The sequence below is a fragment of the Moschus berezovskii genome, chromosome 28 (genome assembly GCF_049115385.1).
Source record: "Moschus berezovskii isolate FMDL1 chromosome 28, NW_MosBer_1.0, whole genome shotgun sequence".
Classification (NCBI taxonomy): domain Eukaryota; kingdom Metazoa; phylum Chordata; class Mammalia; order Artiodactyla; family Moschidae; genus Moschus; species Moschus berezovskii.
In genome coordinates, this window is record NC_142487.1 from 15,024,547 (window position 1) to 15,043,027 (window position 18,481).

At 46.8% G+C, this 18,481-nt stretch overlaps 1 protein-coding gene across 3 annotated transcripts in view; it reads right to left on the reverse strand.

Moving 5' to 3' along the window:
* ST8SIA5 (ST8 alpha-N-acetyl-neuraminide alpha-2,8-sialyltransferase 5) overlaps nucleotides 1–18,481 on the reverse strand; it is a 76,032-nt gene that overhangs the window by 24,131 nt on the left and 33,420 nt on the right. For all 3 annotated transcript variants that reach the window (XR_008684702.2, XM_055417298.2, XM_055417297.2), the window contains one exon: nucleotides 7,060–7,152. Coding sequence is in view for 2 of the 3 variants with exons in the window: in XM_055417298.2 (XP_055273273.1) it covers nucleotides 7,060–7,152 (93 nt within the window). In the remaining variant the exon portion in view is untranslated. The remainder of the gene's footprint in view (nucleotides 1–7,059; nucleotides 7,153–18,481) is intronic.

Consider the following 18,481-nt stretch of genomic DNA (forward strand, 5'->3'; position numbering starts at 1 on the left):
CGACTGATCTGATCTGATCTACTCTGATTCTACACACATAATGAAATATTATGGAGCCTTAAAAAAGAAGAAGATCTTACCATATGTGACAACTTGGATGAATCTGGAGGACATTATTCTCAGTGAAAAAGCTGGTCGCTGAAGGACAAATACTGCGTGATTCTCCTTGCATGAGGTAACTAAAATAGTCATTCTTATAGAAACAGAGCAAAATGATAGATACCAGGGGCTCCGGGAAGGAGTAATGAAGGTTGCTTATAAAGTTTCAGTTATATAAAATGAATAAGTTCTAGAGATTTGTTGTAAAACTTAGTGCTTACAGTTGACAATACTGGGTTGCACACTTAAAATTTTGTTAAGAGGGTAGGTCTCATGTTAAGTGTTCCTATCACAACCAAAAAACTAAACAAACCCAGATATACAATGCCATGTCAGGGAGTGCTGAGTGCTACAAAGAAAAATGAAGTAAGAGGCTATAAGAATAATATATTGTTCAACACAGGGAATAAAGACAATCCTGTATGATAACCAGAAATGGTGTATAATTTTTAAAATTTGTGTATCACTATATTGTATGCTTGTAACATATAATATTGTACACCAACTATACTTCAATCAAAAAAAGAAAAATATTTTTCAAAAAGAAAAATGAAGCGGGGATGGAAAAGTGAGTGCTTCAGATGAGTCGATCCAGGAAGGCTTCCCTGAAGAGGGGAACCGTGCACAAAGAACTGAAAGCATGCAGAAGTGAGCCACATAAATATCTAGGAAAGGAGTATTCCAAGCAGAAAAGTGAGTGCAAAGGCCCTGGGGCAGGAACCTGCCCTGCAGCTTTAGCCAGCCAGAAGGCCCTCTTCCTCTCATCCTGACGTCTTCCTTCCAGCTTCCCCAAACCTCCCACAGCAGCTCTTGCCTCTTGAGCTCACGTGACATTGAAGGAGAGGGACCATTACACAGTGGTACCCTCACTCACACCGCCGCCCTCCCTTGCTCCCTGTTACCCACAGGTCCCCAGCATAGCATCCTGCTTGGCCAATGCCTCAAACACCTCCTGGAAACACAACCCTGGCAACACTGCAGGCTGGGGTCCCACGTTCAACTCCTACCAGTGTCCAGACCCATTCTCTGTACCCCCAGAGGCCTTGTCACACACTAGACCAAGATCTGGGCCTGGACACCCAGCCTGGAATCCTGGTTCCATTCCCAATTGCCAATATGACCTCAGACAAGTCATTTGGGCTCTCTGAGATTCAGCTGCTTTATCTGTAATACAGAATTAATAACCTCGGCCCTGTGGATCTCAAAGATCAAATGAGATCTTTGTCAGAAAGATCAAATGAGATAATATGTATAAAATATTTTATAAATTGCTTTACAAATGCAGAGATCACCTTTACCTTAAAGATGAAATGTTGATCCCAGGCACTTAACCCCTTTCTCCCAAGACATGACTATTTTCCAGAAGAGGAATAAAAAAGACTAGATTGTCCTGAGAACAATCTAAAAACAAGAGTTCTTGGGGGGAGAAAGGTCATTAGAAAAGTTGGAAGGTGAAGTCAAGGAATTTTCTCAGAAAGTAGAAGCAAAAGGCAAAGCGAGGGAAGATGAGATGCAAAGCTATTCAAGGAGCAATCCAGAAGCATACAACCCTTAGAGGCGCCAGAAAGAGGGGAGGAAAACTGGAGGAGGAAATATAGAGAAACCCGAGAGTTCAAGAGTTTGGAATGAGCCCTGGAGTAACAGATCTCCATGAGTGTGTATCCCGAGGCCCAGGTTCTGAGATTCCAGAACTGTCATGACCTGTAAAGACTCAGACGGAAGAAAACAGGTCACATCCAAAGCCCTGGACAATAGAAGATGATGGAGAAGGTCTTCAGCATTCTGGGGATGAATAATCTTCACCTGAAATACCAACGCCACCAAATCAACAAATAAAAGGATTATATCATTCAGACACAGAAGGACTCAACCATTACCCTCCACCCACCAGTTTGGGGGAATTCACCTGAACGTGGGCAACAACAAATGGAGGCGTAAACCAAGAAAGAAGTAGCTATGGGTGAATCCAATCTACGGGGCAGAGAAGGGAAGTGACAACCATGTGTGACCTACCCAGAGAGCAGCCTGTCCAGGATGGATAAAGAGGAGGAAGGGAAACCCTTGGGGGAATGCCTGGTTGCTGGAGAGGCAGGGGAAAAATAGGGCGTGATAGAGACAAAGTGTTCAAAAGGAAAAAGATGACTAGAAGTTCCAGAAAAAAAGGTGGGGGGAGGGGGTGGAAATGTACAAGAAAGGCAGTGGGAATCACCATTTTCTGATCTTCAAATTTTAGAGTCGGCCCATATAGAAAATCCAAGAAAGGCTTGCTACAGTTACAAATAGAATGTAAATGTCAGCAGCCTTGACATTCTCAAGGTAAACTCACAGATGACTAAAGCCAGATACCCTCATCTTAACAAAGTACAGAACTAACAGATACTGCCAGCATTTGGTAGAACAAGAAATAGGTTATCTAGGCAATCTATAGATAGAAGAACTAAAAATAGCAGGATCCCTCAGCTGGGAAAAGTGGAGTGGAGGGAGCGTTTGGGCTGGGTAAGCGAGTGGAATCCTCACCCACCAGAGCAGGACGTCAGTGGACACTACACGTGGCATCCGTGGCATGCGTGGGACTGAGAGGTTCGAGGTGACTCCCAGAAGAAACAGCCAAGAGCCGTAAGGAGGAGGGCTGGGGGAGAGGGTGTGGGCAGAAACCGTCACTTTCTATTACTATAAACTTTGGTAGCGACTTGATTTTTCCAGCCATGTGCAGGAGATGATGACCATCCCCTCGTCCTCCTCCCTCGTTCTCCCCCTTTTCCTCCATAGCCTCTTCTGCTCCCACCTAGGTCTCATCCACCTACTCATTCATCTAACAGACACGTCCAGAGCCTGGGCAAGGCCAGGCAACATGACTCAGAGAAGCATGGGCGCAAAGGAACCTCCCAGGCCAGAGAGCTGCCAGCCCTGCTCCCAGCCTCTCTCCTGGTCTCTGCGAGGCTCTGCTGGGGTCCCCAGCCCAGAAAGACGGGGAAAGGGTGGCAGGAGAGACCCAGGGTGAGGTCCCAGGCATGCATGGTGCTATCTGCGTGTGAGCACAGGCAGCAATTGGTTTAAAACTAGAGAGGACCTAGAGTGGCTAAAATAGAGCATAAATAATTTTTACAGGTATCAGGGACAATGTGATTTTGCAACAAATCATCATAGAGTCACTCCTCATTGTATCTGACATTGTCAGGGAATGAGGCCCTTACCATGTGGGAGTTTTTCAGTTGACTGATTTTTACCACTGATTGGAGCAATTTTGTATCAGAATCATTCCCAGATGAATCACACACTGCCCTGTCTCCTCAGATGGAATGCCAGCTGACATGCATGTACCGGAAGGGCCCCTGGGCACATCCGTCCAGCCCCTTCCATTCGCAGATGGAGATTTAACCTTTTCCTGATGACTCAGGGCCTCCACTGTGAGCACTGCTCTTGCCTCTAGGCTGGACCACAGTGAAGCCCACAGGTGCCCAGGTGGCATCAGAACCACTAAGATCAGAGGCCAGCCTCTGGCTTTTCTGATTTCAGCTCTGGGGGAGCCCACTGACCTCAGCTTGAGGACTCAGGAAAGGAGTCACAGGGCGTGTTGCTCCCTGAAAAACAGCCTGTTTCCCCCACCACAAGGGCCCAGACTCCAGGGCTAGGGGACCACATGGAGGGCAACTGACATGAAAGAGACAGGAGGGACAAGGCCCAGAGGTCACCAGCTAGGACGGCCGCTCAGCTCAGGAGACCAGAGAGGGCACCCCAAAGGCAGAGACACACAGAGCCACACACACAGAGGCCCCATGACCACTAACACGAGTTCCTGACAAGGGACAGAGGGTGGGCACAGATGGTGGGGGGCGGGGATGAGGTTCCATCACACCCCACAATGTTTGAGATTTGGGCTTGAAACAAAGGGCCCAGTGGTGATGGTGGTTTAGTCGCTAACTCATGGCCAACTCTCAGGACCCCATGAGTCCTGCCAGGCTCCTCTGTCCATGGGATTCTCTAGGCAAGAATACTGGAGTGGGTTGCCATTTCCTTCTCTAGGGCATCTTCCCAACCCAGGGATAGAACCCAGGTCTCTTGCATTGCAGGCAGATTCTTTACAGACTGAGCTATGAGGGAATCCCCTTAAGGGCCTGGGGAACTTCTAACATGGCCCCTCTGATAGGACTATTATGGACTATTTTATAGCTTCTTTGAAATTCCTATGCTGAAGCCCTAAACCCCAAGATCTCAGAATGTGACTCCATTTGGAGATAGGATCTTTAAAGAGGTGGTTAAGCTAAAATGACATCACCAGGGTGGGCCTTATGCCATTACGAGTGATGTCCTTATAATAAGAGGAAATTAGGACATGGGTACAGAGGGAAGACCCTGCAAGCAGAGAGAGAAGACAGCCACGTATCAGCCAAGGAGAGAGGCCTCAGGAGAAACTAGTCTGGCAGCACCTTGATCTCAGACCTTCAGCCTCCAGAGCCATGAGGAAGTAAAGTTCTGTTGTCTAAGCCCCCTGGTCGGGGGTACTCTGTGGTAGAAGCCTCAGCAAAACAATATAGGGACTCACGCAAGCACACAGGAGTGTGTAGGAGTGTGTGGGGTGGGAGTGTGGGCTGTAACAGAAGGATGGCCCAATTACAGGGTCTCTCAGGCTTCCTGTCTGGATCCTGAGGTAGCCATGAAGAAACTGCCTGCATCTTATAATTTTAAAAATTAATTACTCACCCTTTGTGAACTCTTGGCTATGCTCTCAGTGCCCTGGCTTTCCAGGGTGAGACATTTAAGGGCCTAAGATCTTGGAGTTCTGAGAAAGGATCAGGCTCTCTGCTTATACCTTTGGCTCCTGACAGGGGGCCGGGCAGCCATCTTTGTCACTAAGTCACAGCTCCTCGGCAGAGTGTATCCAATGCCAACCACATCCTACTCCTCCCACCTTCCCACGGGCCCCATGGCCCTCAGACAGAGATAAAATCTAGATCCTGGCCTGCACTGCAGGACTCACAAGCTCCAGCCCTGCCTGCCCTCCAGCAACCCGGCTCTGGTGTCCCCTTGGGCCGGCTCTCAGAGCCTTGGACACAGCGGGCCCTTCCTGGCCCAGGCCTCTGCACGCACCATCTCCCTCAACTGGAATCCTCTTGGCCCAGTTAACTCCTTGCCCCCTCCATGGTGTGGTCTGCTCAAGGCTGGGTGGGATGGATGGAAAGGAGAGGGAGCACTTCTTGGGCTTCCTCTGGAAGCTTCAGGTCCTCAGTCAGAACAGGGACTGTGAACAATGCCGCTGATCCCAGCTGGACACCTGGCCTTATCCCCAGACCCTCAGTCAGAACAGGGACCATGAACAATATCGCTGATCCCAGGTGGACACCTGGGCTTATCCCCAGACCCTCGGTCAGAACAGGGACCACAAACAATTCTGCTGATCCCAGCTGGATACCTGGCCTTAACCCCAGACCCCTGGTCAGAACAGGGACCATGAACAATACTGCTGATCCCAGCTGGACATCTGGCCTTACCCCAAGAACGCTGATGGAATCTGTGAATATCAGCAAAGCTGCTGCTGCTCCTGATTCCAGAAAGGAAGGGGTTGAGGGGGAGGGGAACATTCACATTTATTGAGCACATATTATGTGTGCTGTGGTGACATGCACTCCTGGGCTATGTATCTGTGATCTCATACGGAAAAACCTGAACAAACTCTTTGGCCAGCGCAATACTTTCACATATGTTATCTCAGCTAGTCTTTACTGCAACCTAAAAGTAGGTTAATAGTGGCCCCAGTTTTATAGGAAAGGAAAGACTCAGAGAGGTTGAATAATTTGTATAAACATGCAGAGCTGCTAAGGCCCAAGTCGGCTTTAGACCCAAAGTCTGCCTGACCCCAAGGCCCATGCTCTTTCAATGATCCGCATGATCATGTGATCATGTCAAATGGCTAAAGGAGCAGCGGCTCCTGCCTGTGGGCCTGGGGGTGGTGCCAGGATCCTGTCAGGGTACCTTGAGTCCACTTAAGCGCCCAGCACTGCCTGGCTCTGATTTCTTCCGCATCCAAGTCTACGGTTGTCCCTTGAACAGCACAGGGCTTGTGGGCAGCCCTCTAGGTCCAAAGTTCCTCTGCATCCACAGATTCAACCAACCTCGGACCGAGTAGCACTGCAGAACTTACTCTCGCCAAACATCTGCACATAAGTGGATCCGTGCAGCTCAAACCCGCGTTGTTCAAGGGTCAACAGTAATGGTTTTCAAGTCAACATGCATCCTGTCATGATTAACAGGACACAGATTCCTCTCAATTCCTGGCAGTCCTGAGAGGGAGGGCGTGAGTGTCCAGCATGTAATGTGTCTTTCCTCGCACAGGTTGTAAAAGACCCATAGTGATGCAATGGGGTGGAGAGGGGCAGGCACAGTTCTCTTGCTATTTGGTGCTGGTTTATGTGGACTTTCTGGAAGGATGCATGAAGATACACAGGTGGCCTCTGAGGAGGAGACTGAGGGAGGGGAGGTCTGCGGAAAGGGGGCTTCTCACTTTGTACCCTTTTGTACCACTTGAAAGCTGTATGCTTTAAATAATAATTTTAAAAGTGAATGAATATAAAATTTCTAAAAGACAATAGCTAGAGGGCAATGCTTAAGTCACAAAGTACTGAATTTCAGGACAGACACTCCTGTGCCCTCTTCAATTTCTATATAAGAGAGCTCAGTGATGATAATTATGGAGGCTGGTAATTGAGTCGGGGACTGGAACACCCAGTCACCAGAGGTGACCTTGCAAACTTGACATTTTTCATAAAATACAAACAGTCATCCCTACATCCAGCCCTCCAGGGCTCTCCAAATGCCAGAGGCCCCGGGGAAGCAGACCTAATTCTTGCTCTGTCATGAGCCACCAAGTGTCCTATTTCCTTGGGCATGCCCCCACCTGAGCCCCTGCCCTGCCCGCCCCCGACATGCACCGCCAGCACCCACCACCCACCCAACCACACTCACATGGAGAGCACCTTCACTTCCAAGATCTCATGCCTCAGCTCCAGGCATCTTGTGGAGTTATACTCGAAAGGGCCCTCGTAAAATTCAAAGTACCTGGGAACCAACAGGGACAGAGGTTACTACGCAGAGAAGCAGGCAGACTCCCGGGAACCTTTTGGGGCTCTCAACGGCGGGAGTCAGGGGCAGAGGGGTGGTGTCCCATCAAAGTAATAGCGTAGAGCAAACCAGCCCTCCCCAGCAGATGAACTGATGGGGGTCTGCCTCCAGGCCCACGGGTTTAATCACTGGTTGGCTGATTACCCTTGGCACCCCTACTACCCTGGGAGTATAGGCATTTAGGCCATGAACCCGTTTCAGTACATCATGACATTTTGAAGCGGGCTTGGTTCCACATGGTGACTTTGAAGGAGAAAGAGGATGCTCTGGATACATCCTCATTCGCACTCCTCCTGGGACCAGTTGTTGAGAGAGGCGGCCCTGGAGCCGGTCAGTGAGGCTACAGGCCTTCAGCTGGGCCTGCCCTCTCCTGCCCCTTTCTCCTCCTCCTGGGGGAGTGTCCAGCAATGACAGCCACAGCATAGCTGGGAAAGCACAAGCTGCTTTCCTACTGTGAAAAGAATTTCTGCTTCCATTAGCTCATTGACGTTCATGCTCACGTTGTGACTAGGTGAGATCCTTTCTCCCCATTTGGCAGCTGAGAAAACTGAGGCGAAACAGATGGTGCTCCGGGCCATGCTGTCAGTGTAGAGGAGCCTGAGCCAACACAGTCCCTTCTGCAGCTTCACACAGAAAAACAATACCAACTTCAACCAATACCATTGAGACCTTGTCACGGGCAAGTTCAAGGCCCAGTACTCTACATGGAGGTATTAACTTTTTTTCCTTTTTAATTGAAGTAGAGTTGACTTACAGTATTGTGCTAGTTTCAAGTATATAGCATGGTGATTACAAGATACTGGGTATAATTCCCTGTGTTACACAGTATCTCCTTATTTCTTATCCATTTCGTATACAGTAATTTCTATCTGTTAATCCCATATTTCTAATTTATCTCTGCCCCCTCCCCTCTCCCCTTTGATAACCAGAATTTTGTTCTGGATGTCTGTGATTTCTACTTCTATTTTGAATGCAAAATCACTTGTATTACTTTTTGTCATTGTTTAGTCACTAAGTCATGTCCAGTTCTTGGTGACCCCATGAACTGTAGCCTGCCAGGCTCCTCTGTCCACGGGATTTTCCAGGCAAAAATACTGGAGTGGATTGCCATTTTCTCTTCCAGGGGATCTTCCCCACCCAGGGATCAAACCCATGTCTTTTGTGTCTCCTGCATTGGTGGGCAGATTCTTTACCACTGAGCCACCTAGGAAGCCCTGTATTACTTTTAGATTCCACATATAAATGACATCATATAGTATGAGTCTTTATCTGACTTATTTCATTAAACGTAACATCCTCTTCTAATCTGTACCACTAGCCCACCAGATAAGCGGTCATCACAAGCATCCAGAGCAGGCTCTGGGGGTTAACGCACTTGCACAGAGCCATGCAGGTGGCAGGCAGCAAAGTTGGGCCACGAAGCAGTGCATTCGGTCAAGATGCTCTTGCCTGCCTACTTACAAGGGCAGCTGGTGCCCCCTGGAAAGGGCTCTCTGGCCTCCTACAGCCACACCTGCCAGTTCACACCAGCGCAGGGAACATCCACTGACTGGGGTGGGGCGGGGAGGAGAGGGGGACGGTGACCACCAAGATGAATACGGTGGTTCCCTGCCAGACTCGGCCACGAAGGCAGAGGGGCCGCCAGGGCAGAGGCCAGGTGTACCCTCTCCTCATGGCCTCTCTTTCTGGAGGTCGTCGGAAGACACCGGGGCTGATGAAGCTGGGAGGGCGGGATCCCAGGACAGCCCAGAACCAAGAAGCCTGCAGGCTTAGCCTCTAAACTTGGGGCAGAGGCCTCTCTGCAGCTACCCCTGGAGACCCAGAGGTCGGGGTGGAGCCCCAGGACTGCAGCTGGGCCCTGCAAGCCACAACCAAGGATTTAAAATAAAGTCAGTCCTTGAGCATTTGCCACAAAGCTTCCCAAAACATGGCAGCAGCTATTTCACATATATTCTCACTAATTTATATAGACAAACTTATGTCTGTGCTGCTTTAGATATACTGAGACATTTATCCAATTAATTGGTTTATTTTTAAACAACTTGCATTTTAAATAATTTAAATATAACTTCATATTTAATACTTTAAAACTATTATATTTGTAAATATTCTTTATTTTACTATAATTTAATTTTAAATATTATAATCATACATTTAAGACATTTTAAATATATTTTAGAATATTAAAAATATTTTATACAACAAATTGGTTCCTATCCATACAAAATAAATCATCTTCCACTTTTCATGTTATAAAAGAATTTAAACAGATTTCATAAAGTAATGCTCAAAATTCTCCAATCCAGGCTTCAACAGTACGTGAACCGTGAACTTCCAGATGTTCAAGCTGGATTTAGAAAAGGCAGAAGAACCAGAGATCAAATTGCCAACATCTGTTGGATCATCAAAACAGCAAGAGTTCCAGAAAAACATCTACTTCTGCTTTATTGACTATGCCAAAGCCTTTGACTGTGTGGATCACAATAAACTGTGGAAAATTCTTCAAGAAATGTGAATACCAGACCACCTGACCTGCCTCTTGAGAAATCTGTATGCAGATCAGGAAACAACAGTTAGAACTGGACATGGAACAACAGACTGGTTCCAAATCAGGAAAGGAGTCTCTCAAGGCTGTGTATTGTCACCCTGCTTATTTAATTTATAAGCAGAGTACATCATGAGAAACACTGGGTTGGATGAAGCACAAGCTGGAATCAAGATTGCTGGGAGAAATATCAATAACCTTAGATACGCAGATGACACCACCCTTATGGCAGAAAGTGAAGAAGAACTAAAGAGCCTCTTGATGAAAGTGAAAGAGCAGAGTGAAAAAATTGGCTTAAAACTCAACATTTTGAAAATGAAGATCATGGCATCTGGTCCCATCACTTCACGGAAAATAGATGGGGAAACAGTGGAAACAGTGACAGAGTTTATTCTGGGGGGCTCCAAAATCATTACAGATGGTGACTACAGCCATGAAATTAAAAGATGCTTGCTCCTTGGAAGAAAAGTTATGACCAACCTAGGCAGCATATTAATATTAAAAAGCAGAAACATTACTTTGCCAACAAAGGTCCATCTAGTCAAGGCTATGGTTTTTCCAGTGGTCATGTATGGATGTGAGAGTTGGACTGTGAAGAAAGCTGAGCGCCGAAGAATTGATGCTTTTGAACTGTGGTGTTGAAGAAGACTCTTGAGAGTCCCTTGGACTGCAAGGAGATCCAACCAGTCCATTCTAAAGGAGATCGATCCTGGGTGTTCATTGGAAGGACTGATGCTAAAGCTGAAACTGCAATACTTTGGCCACCTCATGCAAAGAGTTGAATCACTGGAAAAGACTCTGATGCTGAGAAGGATTGGGGGCGGGAGGAGAAGGGGACGACAGAGAATGAGACGGCTGGATGGCATCACCGACTCGATGGACATAAGTTTGCGTGAACTCCAGGAGTTGGTGATGGACAGGGAGGCCTGGCGTGCTGTGATTCATGGGGTTGCAAAGAGTCAGACACTACTGAGCAACTGAACTGAACTGAGAGCAGATACCATTGTATTATAATTGTCTGTTTAAATATCTATTTCCTTTTCCAAATGAGGAATATCTGAAACATGTGGAATCTGTCTTTATTATCTCTGCATCTTTGCACTACAGAGACAAGAAAGCTAAAAACTGTAGCTAGGGTCCTCCATGCAATTTAGGTTCAACCAGTCAGTAGCTTCCCTGGTGGTTCAGAAGGTCCGGAATCAGCCTGCAAAGCAGGAGACACAAGTTCGATCCCTCGGTCAGAAAGATCCCCTGGAAAAAGGAATGGCAACTCATTCCAGTATTCTTGCCTTTGAAAATTCTTCCCAAAAGACAATAGGAGCCTGGTGGTCTACAGTCCACAGGGTTGCAAAGAGTCGGACACAACTGAGCAACTAACACTTTCACAATCAGTAGCATGGGACGGATTCAGAGCCATGTTCTAGAAGAATGTCAAGGCTCAAGGCATTGTTTCCCTGGGGCAGAATGTGGCAGAGGTGGCACGGCTCTTGGAAATTGCAGTGGTGGCTGCACCTTCAGGATTTTATCAGAGGCTTCCGCGGTGGCCCAATTTCACAATGCAGTTTGCAGAGACATTCTTGGAAGCTGGCCTAGAGGCTTTCTTCAGCGTTCCGGTGATTCTGTGCTAGTCTTACCCTTAATCAATCCCTTTCTGCTTTAACTAAAATGGTTTCTGTTATCTGCAACTAAGAACAAGGTGTCAGCCTGGGGCTAAAAAAAAGTCCATGACCTTGTCTCTAACTTAGGTCATTTTTCCATCACACAACAGTAAGTGAGGTCTGGTGTCTTATCACAAAGATTGTCATTTGCAACCACAGCCAGTGACACTAAGCCCTTGGGAATCCACTGGGTCATCTGAAGCCATGATCTCAGGTTGCTACTAAGAAAGAAAAGTTCCAGATTCTAATGATGTAGAAGATAGTTAAGAGGAAAATTATACTAGTCTAGGGTTCTCAGGAGTTGGGACACTTGCAGACACACCCAGGATATGCCTCTAAACCAGCTGTGTGGCTTTGGGTAAATCCCTTCACCTCTCTGAGCCTCTTTTTTCTCCTCCTAAATAATTTGAATGAGGTGGTATCTGAAGTCCCATCCAGCACTAAAATACAATCCCAAAGTTTCCTCAGTATTTCCCACTTAACTAACCAAGCCAGAACAATTCTATGAACTAATGATCCATGAACAAGGGAACAACAGACTGGTTCCAAATAGGAAAAGGAGTACGTCAAGGCTGTATATTGTCACCTTGCTTATTTAACTTCTATGCAGAGTACATCATGAGAAACACTGGGCTGGAGGAAGCACAAGCTGAAATCAAGACTACTGGGAGAAATATCAATAACCTCAGATATGCAGATGACACCACCCTTATGGCAGAAAGTGAAAGAGGAGAGTGAGGAAGTTGGCTTAAAGCTCAACATTCAGAAAACTAAGAGCATGGCATCTGGTCCCATCACTTCATGGGAAATAGATAGGGAAACAGTGGAAACAGTGGCTGACTTTATTTTTCTGGGCTCCAAAATCACTGCGTTGATTCATGGACCTAACATTCCAGGTTCCTATGCAATATTGCTCTTTACAGCACCGGACCTTGCTTCTATCACCGGTCACATCCACAACTGGGTTTTGGTTTTGGTTTTGCTCCATCCCTTTATTCCTTCTAGAGTTATTTCTCCACTGATCTCCAGTGGCATACTGGGCACCTACCAACCTGGGGAATTCCTCATTCAGTATCCTATCATTTTGCCCTTTGATACTGTTCATGGGGTTCTCAAGGCAAGTATACTGAAGTGGTTTGCCATTCCCTTCTCCAGTGGACCACATTCGGCTGTGGTCCATGTGATCAGATCGACTAGTTTCCTGTGATTATGATTTCAGTGTGTCTGCTCTCTGATGCCCCCTCGCAATATCTACTGTCTTATTTGGGTTTCACCTACCTTGGGCATGGGATATCTCTTCACAGCTGCTCCAAAGGACTGGAATGTGTGAATTTAACTCAGATGACCATTATATCTACTACTGTGGGCAGGAACCCCTTAGAAGAAATGGAGTAGCCATCATGGTCAACAAAAGAGTCCGAAATGCAGTACTTGGATGCAATCTTAAAAACGACAGAATGATTTGTGTTCGTTTCCAAGGCCAACCATTCAATATTACAGTAATCCAGGCCTATGCCCCAACCAGTAACACTGACGAAGCTGAAGTTGAACGGTTCTATGAAGACCTACAAGACCTTTTAGAACTAACACCCAAAAAAGATGTCCTTTTCACTATAGGAGACTGGAATGCAAAAGTAGGAAGTCAAGAAACACCTGGAGTAACAGGCAAATTTGGCCTTGGAGCATGGAATGAAGCAGGGCAAAGGCTAATAGAGTTTTGCCAAGAGAATGCGCTGGTCATAGCAAAAACCCTCTTCCAACAACACAAAAGAAGACTCTACACATGGACATCACCAGATGGTCAACACCGAAATCAGATTGATGATATTCTTTGCAGCCAAAGATGGAGAAGCTGTATACAGTCAGCAAAAACAAGACCAGGAGCTGACTGTGGCTCAGATCATGAACTCCTTATTGCCAAATTCAGACTTCAATTGAAGAAAGTAGGGAAAACCACTAGACCATTCAGATATGACCTAAATCAAATCCCTTATGATTATACAGTGGAAGTGAGAAATAGATTTAAGGGACTAGATCTGACAGATAGAGTGCCTGATGAACTCTGGACGGAGGTTTGTGACATTGTACAGGAGACAGGGACCAAGACCATCCCCATGGAAAAGAAATGCAAAAAAGCAAAATGGCTGTCTGAGGAGGCCTTACAAATAGCTGTGAAAAGAAGAGAAGTGAAAAGCAAAGGAGAAAAGGAAAGATATAAGCATCTGAATGCAGAGTTCCAAAGAATAGCAAGGAGAGAGAGATAAGAAAGCCTTCCTCAGTGATCAATGCAAAGAAATAGAGGAAAACAACAGAATAGGAAAAACAAGAGATCTCTTCAAGAAAATTAGAGATTCCAAGGGAATATTTCATGCAAAGATGGGCTCGATAAAGGACAGAAATGGTATGGACCTAACAGAAGCAGAAGATATTAAGAAGAGGTGGCAAGAATACACAGAAGAACTGTACAAAAAAGATCTTCACCACCAAGATAGTCACGATAACATGATCACTGACCTAGAGCCAGACATCTTGGAATGTGAAGTCAAGTGGGCCTTAGAAAGCATCACTACGAACAAAGCTAGTGGAGGTGATGGAATTCCAGTTGAGCTATTTCAAATCCTGAAAGAGGATGCTGTGAAAGTGCTGCACTCAATATGCCAGCAAATTTGGAAAACTCAGCAGTGGCCACAGGACTGGAAAAGGTCAGTCTTCATTCCAATCCCAAAGAAAGGCAATGCCAAAGAATGCTCAAACTACCGCACAATTGCACTCATCTCACACGCTAGTAAAGTCATGCTCAAAATCCTCCAAGCCAGGCTTCAGCAATATGTGAACCGTGAACTCCCAGATATTCAAGCAGGTTTTAGAAAAGGCAGAGGCACCAGAGATGCCAACATCCGCTGGATCATGGAGAAAGCAAGAGAGTTCCAGAAAAATATCTATTTCTGCTTCATTGACTATGCCAAAGCCTTTGACTGTGTGGATCACAATAAACTGTGGAAAATTCTGAAAGAGATGGGAATACCAGACCACCTGACCTGCCTCTTGAGAAACCTGTATGCAGGTCAGGAAGCAACAGTCAGAACTGTACATGGAACAAGAGACTGGTTCCAAATAGGAAAAGGAGTACGTCAAGGCTGTATATTGTCACCTTGGTTATTTAACTTATATGCAGAGTACATCATGAGGAACGCTGGGCTGGAAGAAGCACAAGCTGGAATCAAGATTGCTGGGAGAAATATCAATAACTTCAGATATGCAGATGACACCACCCTTATGGCAGAAAGTGAAGAGGAACTCAAAAGCCTCTTGATGAAACTGAAAGAGGAGAGTGAAAAGTTCGGCTTGAAGCTCAACATTCAGAAAACAAAGATCATGGCATCTGGTCCCATCACTTCATGGGAACTAGATGGAAAAACAGTGGAAACAGTGTCAGACTTTATTTTTGGGGGCTCCAAAATCACTGCGGATGCTGATTGTAGCCATGAAATTAAAAGACGCTTATTCCTTGGAAGGAAACTTATGACCAACCTTGATAGTATATTAAAAAGCAGAGACATTACTTTGCCAACAAAGGTCCATCTAGTCAAGGCTATGGTTTTTCCTGTGGTCATGTATGGATGTGAGAGTTGGACTGTGAAGAAAGCTGATCACCGAAGAACTGATGCTTTTGAACTGCGGTGTTGGAGAAGACTCTTGAGAGTCCCTTGGACTGCAAGGAGATCCAACCAGTCCATCCTAAAGGAGATCAGTCCTGGGTGTTCATTGGAAGGACTGATGCTGAAGTTGAAATTCCAATACTTTGGACACCTGATGCGAAGAACTGACTCATTGGAAAAGACCCTGATGCTGGGAAAGATTGAAGGTGGGAGGAGAAGGGGACGACAGAGGATGAGATGGTTGGATGGCATCATCGACTCAATGGACATGGGTTTGGATGGACTCTGGGAGTTGGTGATGGACAGGGAAGCCTGACATGCTGCAGTTCATGGGGTTGCAAAGAGTTGGACACAACTGAGTGACTGATCTGAACTGAACCGAACAAGGGAATGTTTACCGGCTTCCCTGGTGGCTCAGAGAGTAAAGAATCTGCCTGCAGTGCAGGAGACCTGTGTTTGATCCCTGGATCGGGAAGATCCCCTGGAGGAGGGCATGGCACCCACACCAGTATTCTGCCTGGAGAATCCCCATGGACAGAGGACCCTGGAGGCTGTAGTCCATGGGGTCACAAAGAGTTGGACATGACTAAGGGACTAAGCACAGCAAACAAGAGAAACTCTCGAAGGAAGTTAAGACCAATCAGCACCTCCCTTTGGTCAGCCGGCCCCTTCGTCACCTTCACAAGCCATCCTCACTCTCCCTCTGCCAGCCTCCACTCAGTCTCCCCTTCTCTTGAATCCCCAGTACCATCGCCTGGCATCTCAGTGACTCCAAAGGGTCTCACGTGGTGTGTTTGGTGGCTAGTAGATGGCAGTTCAGTTCAGTTCAGTCACTCAGTCGCGTCCAACTCTCCGCGACCCCATGAATCACAGCACACCAGGCCTCCCTGTCCATCACCAACTCCTGGAGTTCACTCAGACTCATGTCCACAGAGTCGGTGATGCCATCCAGACAGCTCATTCTCTGTTGTCCCCGTTTCCTCCTGCCCCCAACCTTTCCTAGCATCAGAGTCTTTTCCAGTGAGTCAACTCGTCGCATGAGGTGGCCAAAGTATTGCAGTTTCAGCTTTAGCATCGGTCCTTCCAATGAACACCCAGGATTGATCTCCTTTAGAATGGACTGGTTGGATCTTCTTGCAGTCCAAGGGACTCTCAAGAGTCTTCTCCAACACCACAGTTCAAAAGCATCAATTCTTCGGCAATCAGCTTTCTTCACAGTCCAACTCTCACATCCATACATGACCACAGGAAAAACCATAGCCTTGACTAGACAGACCTTGGTTGGCAAAGTAATGTCTCTGCTTTTTAATATACTATCAAGGTCGGTCATAACTTTCCTTCCAAGGAGTAAGCGTCTTTTAATTTCATGGCTGCAATCAGCATCTGTAGTGATTTTGGAGCCCAAAAAAATAAAGTCTGACACTGTTTCCACTGTTTTTCCATCTAGTTCCCATGAAGTGATGGGACCAGATGCCATGATCTTTGTTTTCTGAATGTTGAGCTTCAAGCCAACCTTTTCTCTCTTCTCTTTCACTTTCATCAGGAGGCTTTTGAGTTCCTCTTCACTTTCTGCCATAAGGGTAGTGTCATCTGCATATCTGAGGTTATTGATATTTCTCCCAGCAATCTTGATGGCAAGGGTTTCAGAATAGGGTTCACATCCTTCTGTGCCCATCCCTAGCCAGGGGCCCATCACTTCCATCACTTCGGAGAAGGCAATGGCAAGCCACTCCAGTACTCTTGCCTAGAAAATCCCATGGGCGGAGGAGCCTGGTGGGCTGCAGTCCATCGGGTCGCTAAGGGTCAGACATGACTGAGCGACTTCGCTTTCACTTTTCACTTTCACACATTGGAGAAGGAGATGGCAACCCACTCCAGTGTTCTTGCCTGGAGGATCCCAGGGACGGGGGAGCCTGGTGGGCTTCCGTCTATGGGGTCACACAGAGTCGGACACGACTGAAGTGACTTAGCAGCAGTAGCAGCAGCAGTCAGGGGACCATCAATTCCATGAGCCTTAGTTTCCTCATTTGCAAAATCAGCATAAAAAAAGAAATACACCAGTGACAAGATAAGATATCTGGCTGAGATAAGATAATGATGAGAATCTCAAAGAAAGCCTTAGTATAGCGTCTGGTACACACAGGAAGTGCCCAGTTCAGTTCAGTTCAGTTGCTCAGTCGTGTCCGACTCTCCGCGACCCCATGAATCACAACACGCCAGGACTCCCTGTCCATCACCAACTCCCGGAGGTCATTCAAACTCATGTCCACAGAGTCGGTGATGCCATCCAGGCATCTCACTCTCAGTCGTCCCCTTCTCCTCCGGCCCTCAACCTTTCCCAGCATCAGAGTCTTTTCCAGTGTTTTCCAGTGAGTCAACTCGTCGCATGAGGAGGAAGTGCCCAGAGAATGTCTATTCCCTTCTTCCCCTTTCTCCTGCCGTGAAAGGACAAGGCCTGCCAGTGGACGCCCGGTGTGTCAGAGCCGTGCTCACAGTCCCTCAGCTGGTTGATGACAGAGCTAAGAAAGAAATGGATAATTCAGAAGTTCTCCACCATCTGGATTGGCTGCCATTCTCCTGCTGCTGCTATTAGGAAACCTCTCAGGGTAAAGCCCATGCTGAGCTCTGCTTTAAAGTAGGGATGTCCCTGATCACTGCATCTCTGCTGCAAACTTCATGGATTAACTGTGTTTCTGATGCTTTGACATCTGGGGCCTTCAAGGCCCCAGAGAGACTGCCTCTCCTCCTGCTGCTGCTGCTAAGTCACTTCAGTCGTGTCCAACTCTGTGTGACCCCGTAGATGGAAGCCCACTCCTAGAACCAGTCAATTCCTAGATATGGTAAATTAAAAAAAAAAAAAAAACCACCCTGTGAGCACAGCTTTCTTGTGCAAAACAAGCAATCCAGAGCTCACACTCTGCCACCACCTCCTCCTCCTCTTTCTCCTCCTCTCACTTAGGGCCACCTATTCCTCCCCTAATTGCCCACAGGCCAGCTACCAGACAACTCGGGGCAGCTCTCTGCCCCAGAGCCCTCTGAAATTATTTAAACAAGCCAATCTTAAGCCCGTGTGCTGCTCATCCATTCCTTACATAGAAACCACAAGAAAGGCTCTTGTCCACTTTTCCCCCTTTGCTCCTTCTGCTTCTTGACTAACGCTGGTGCCTTCCCGTATGGCCCAATGTGGTATGGTGTGCTTCCCATTTTTTAGGATCTGTAAGTATAAAAACCTCTTCCTTCCTGACAGTCATTTCCACATCTGTGTGTCTTACCACACCTGATGATTTTAAAAAATCCCAGGCACTCTGAAAACACTGCATGTGGTACCTCAGCCAGGTAATTACAATCACTCAAAGCCTAGGTCCAAAGCCTCATTTTTCCATCTGAAATAATGCACCTAATAT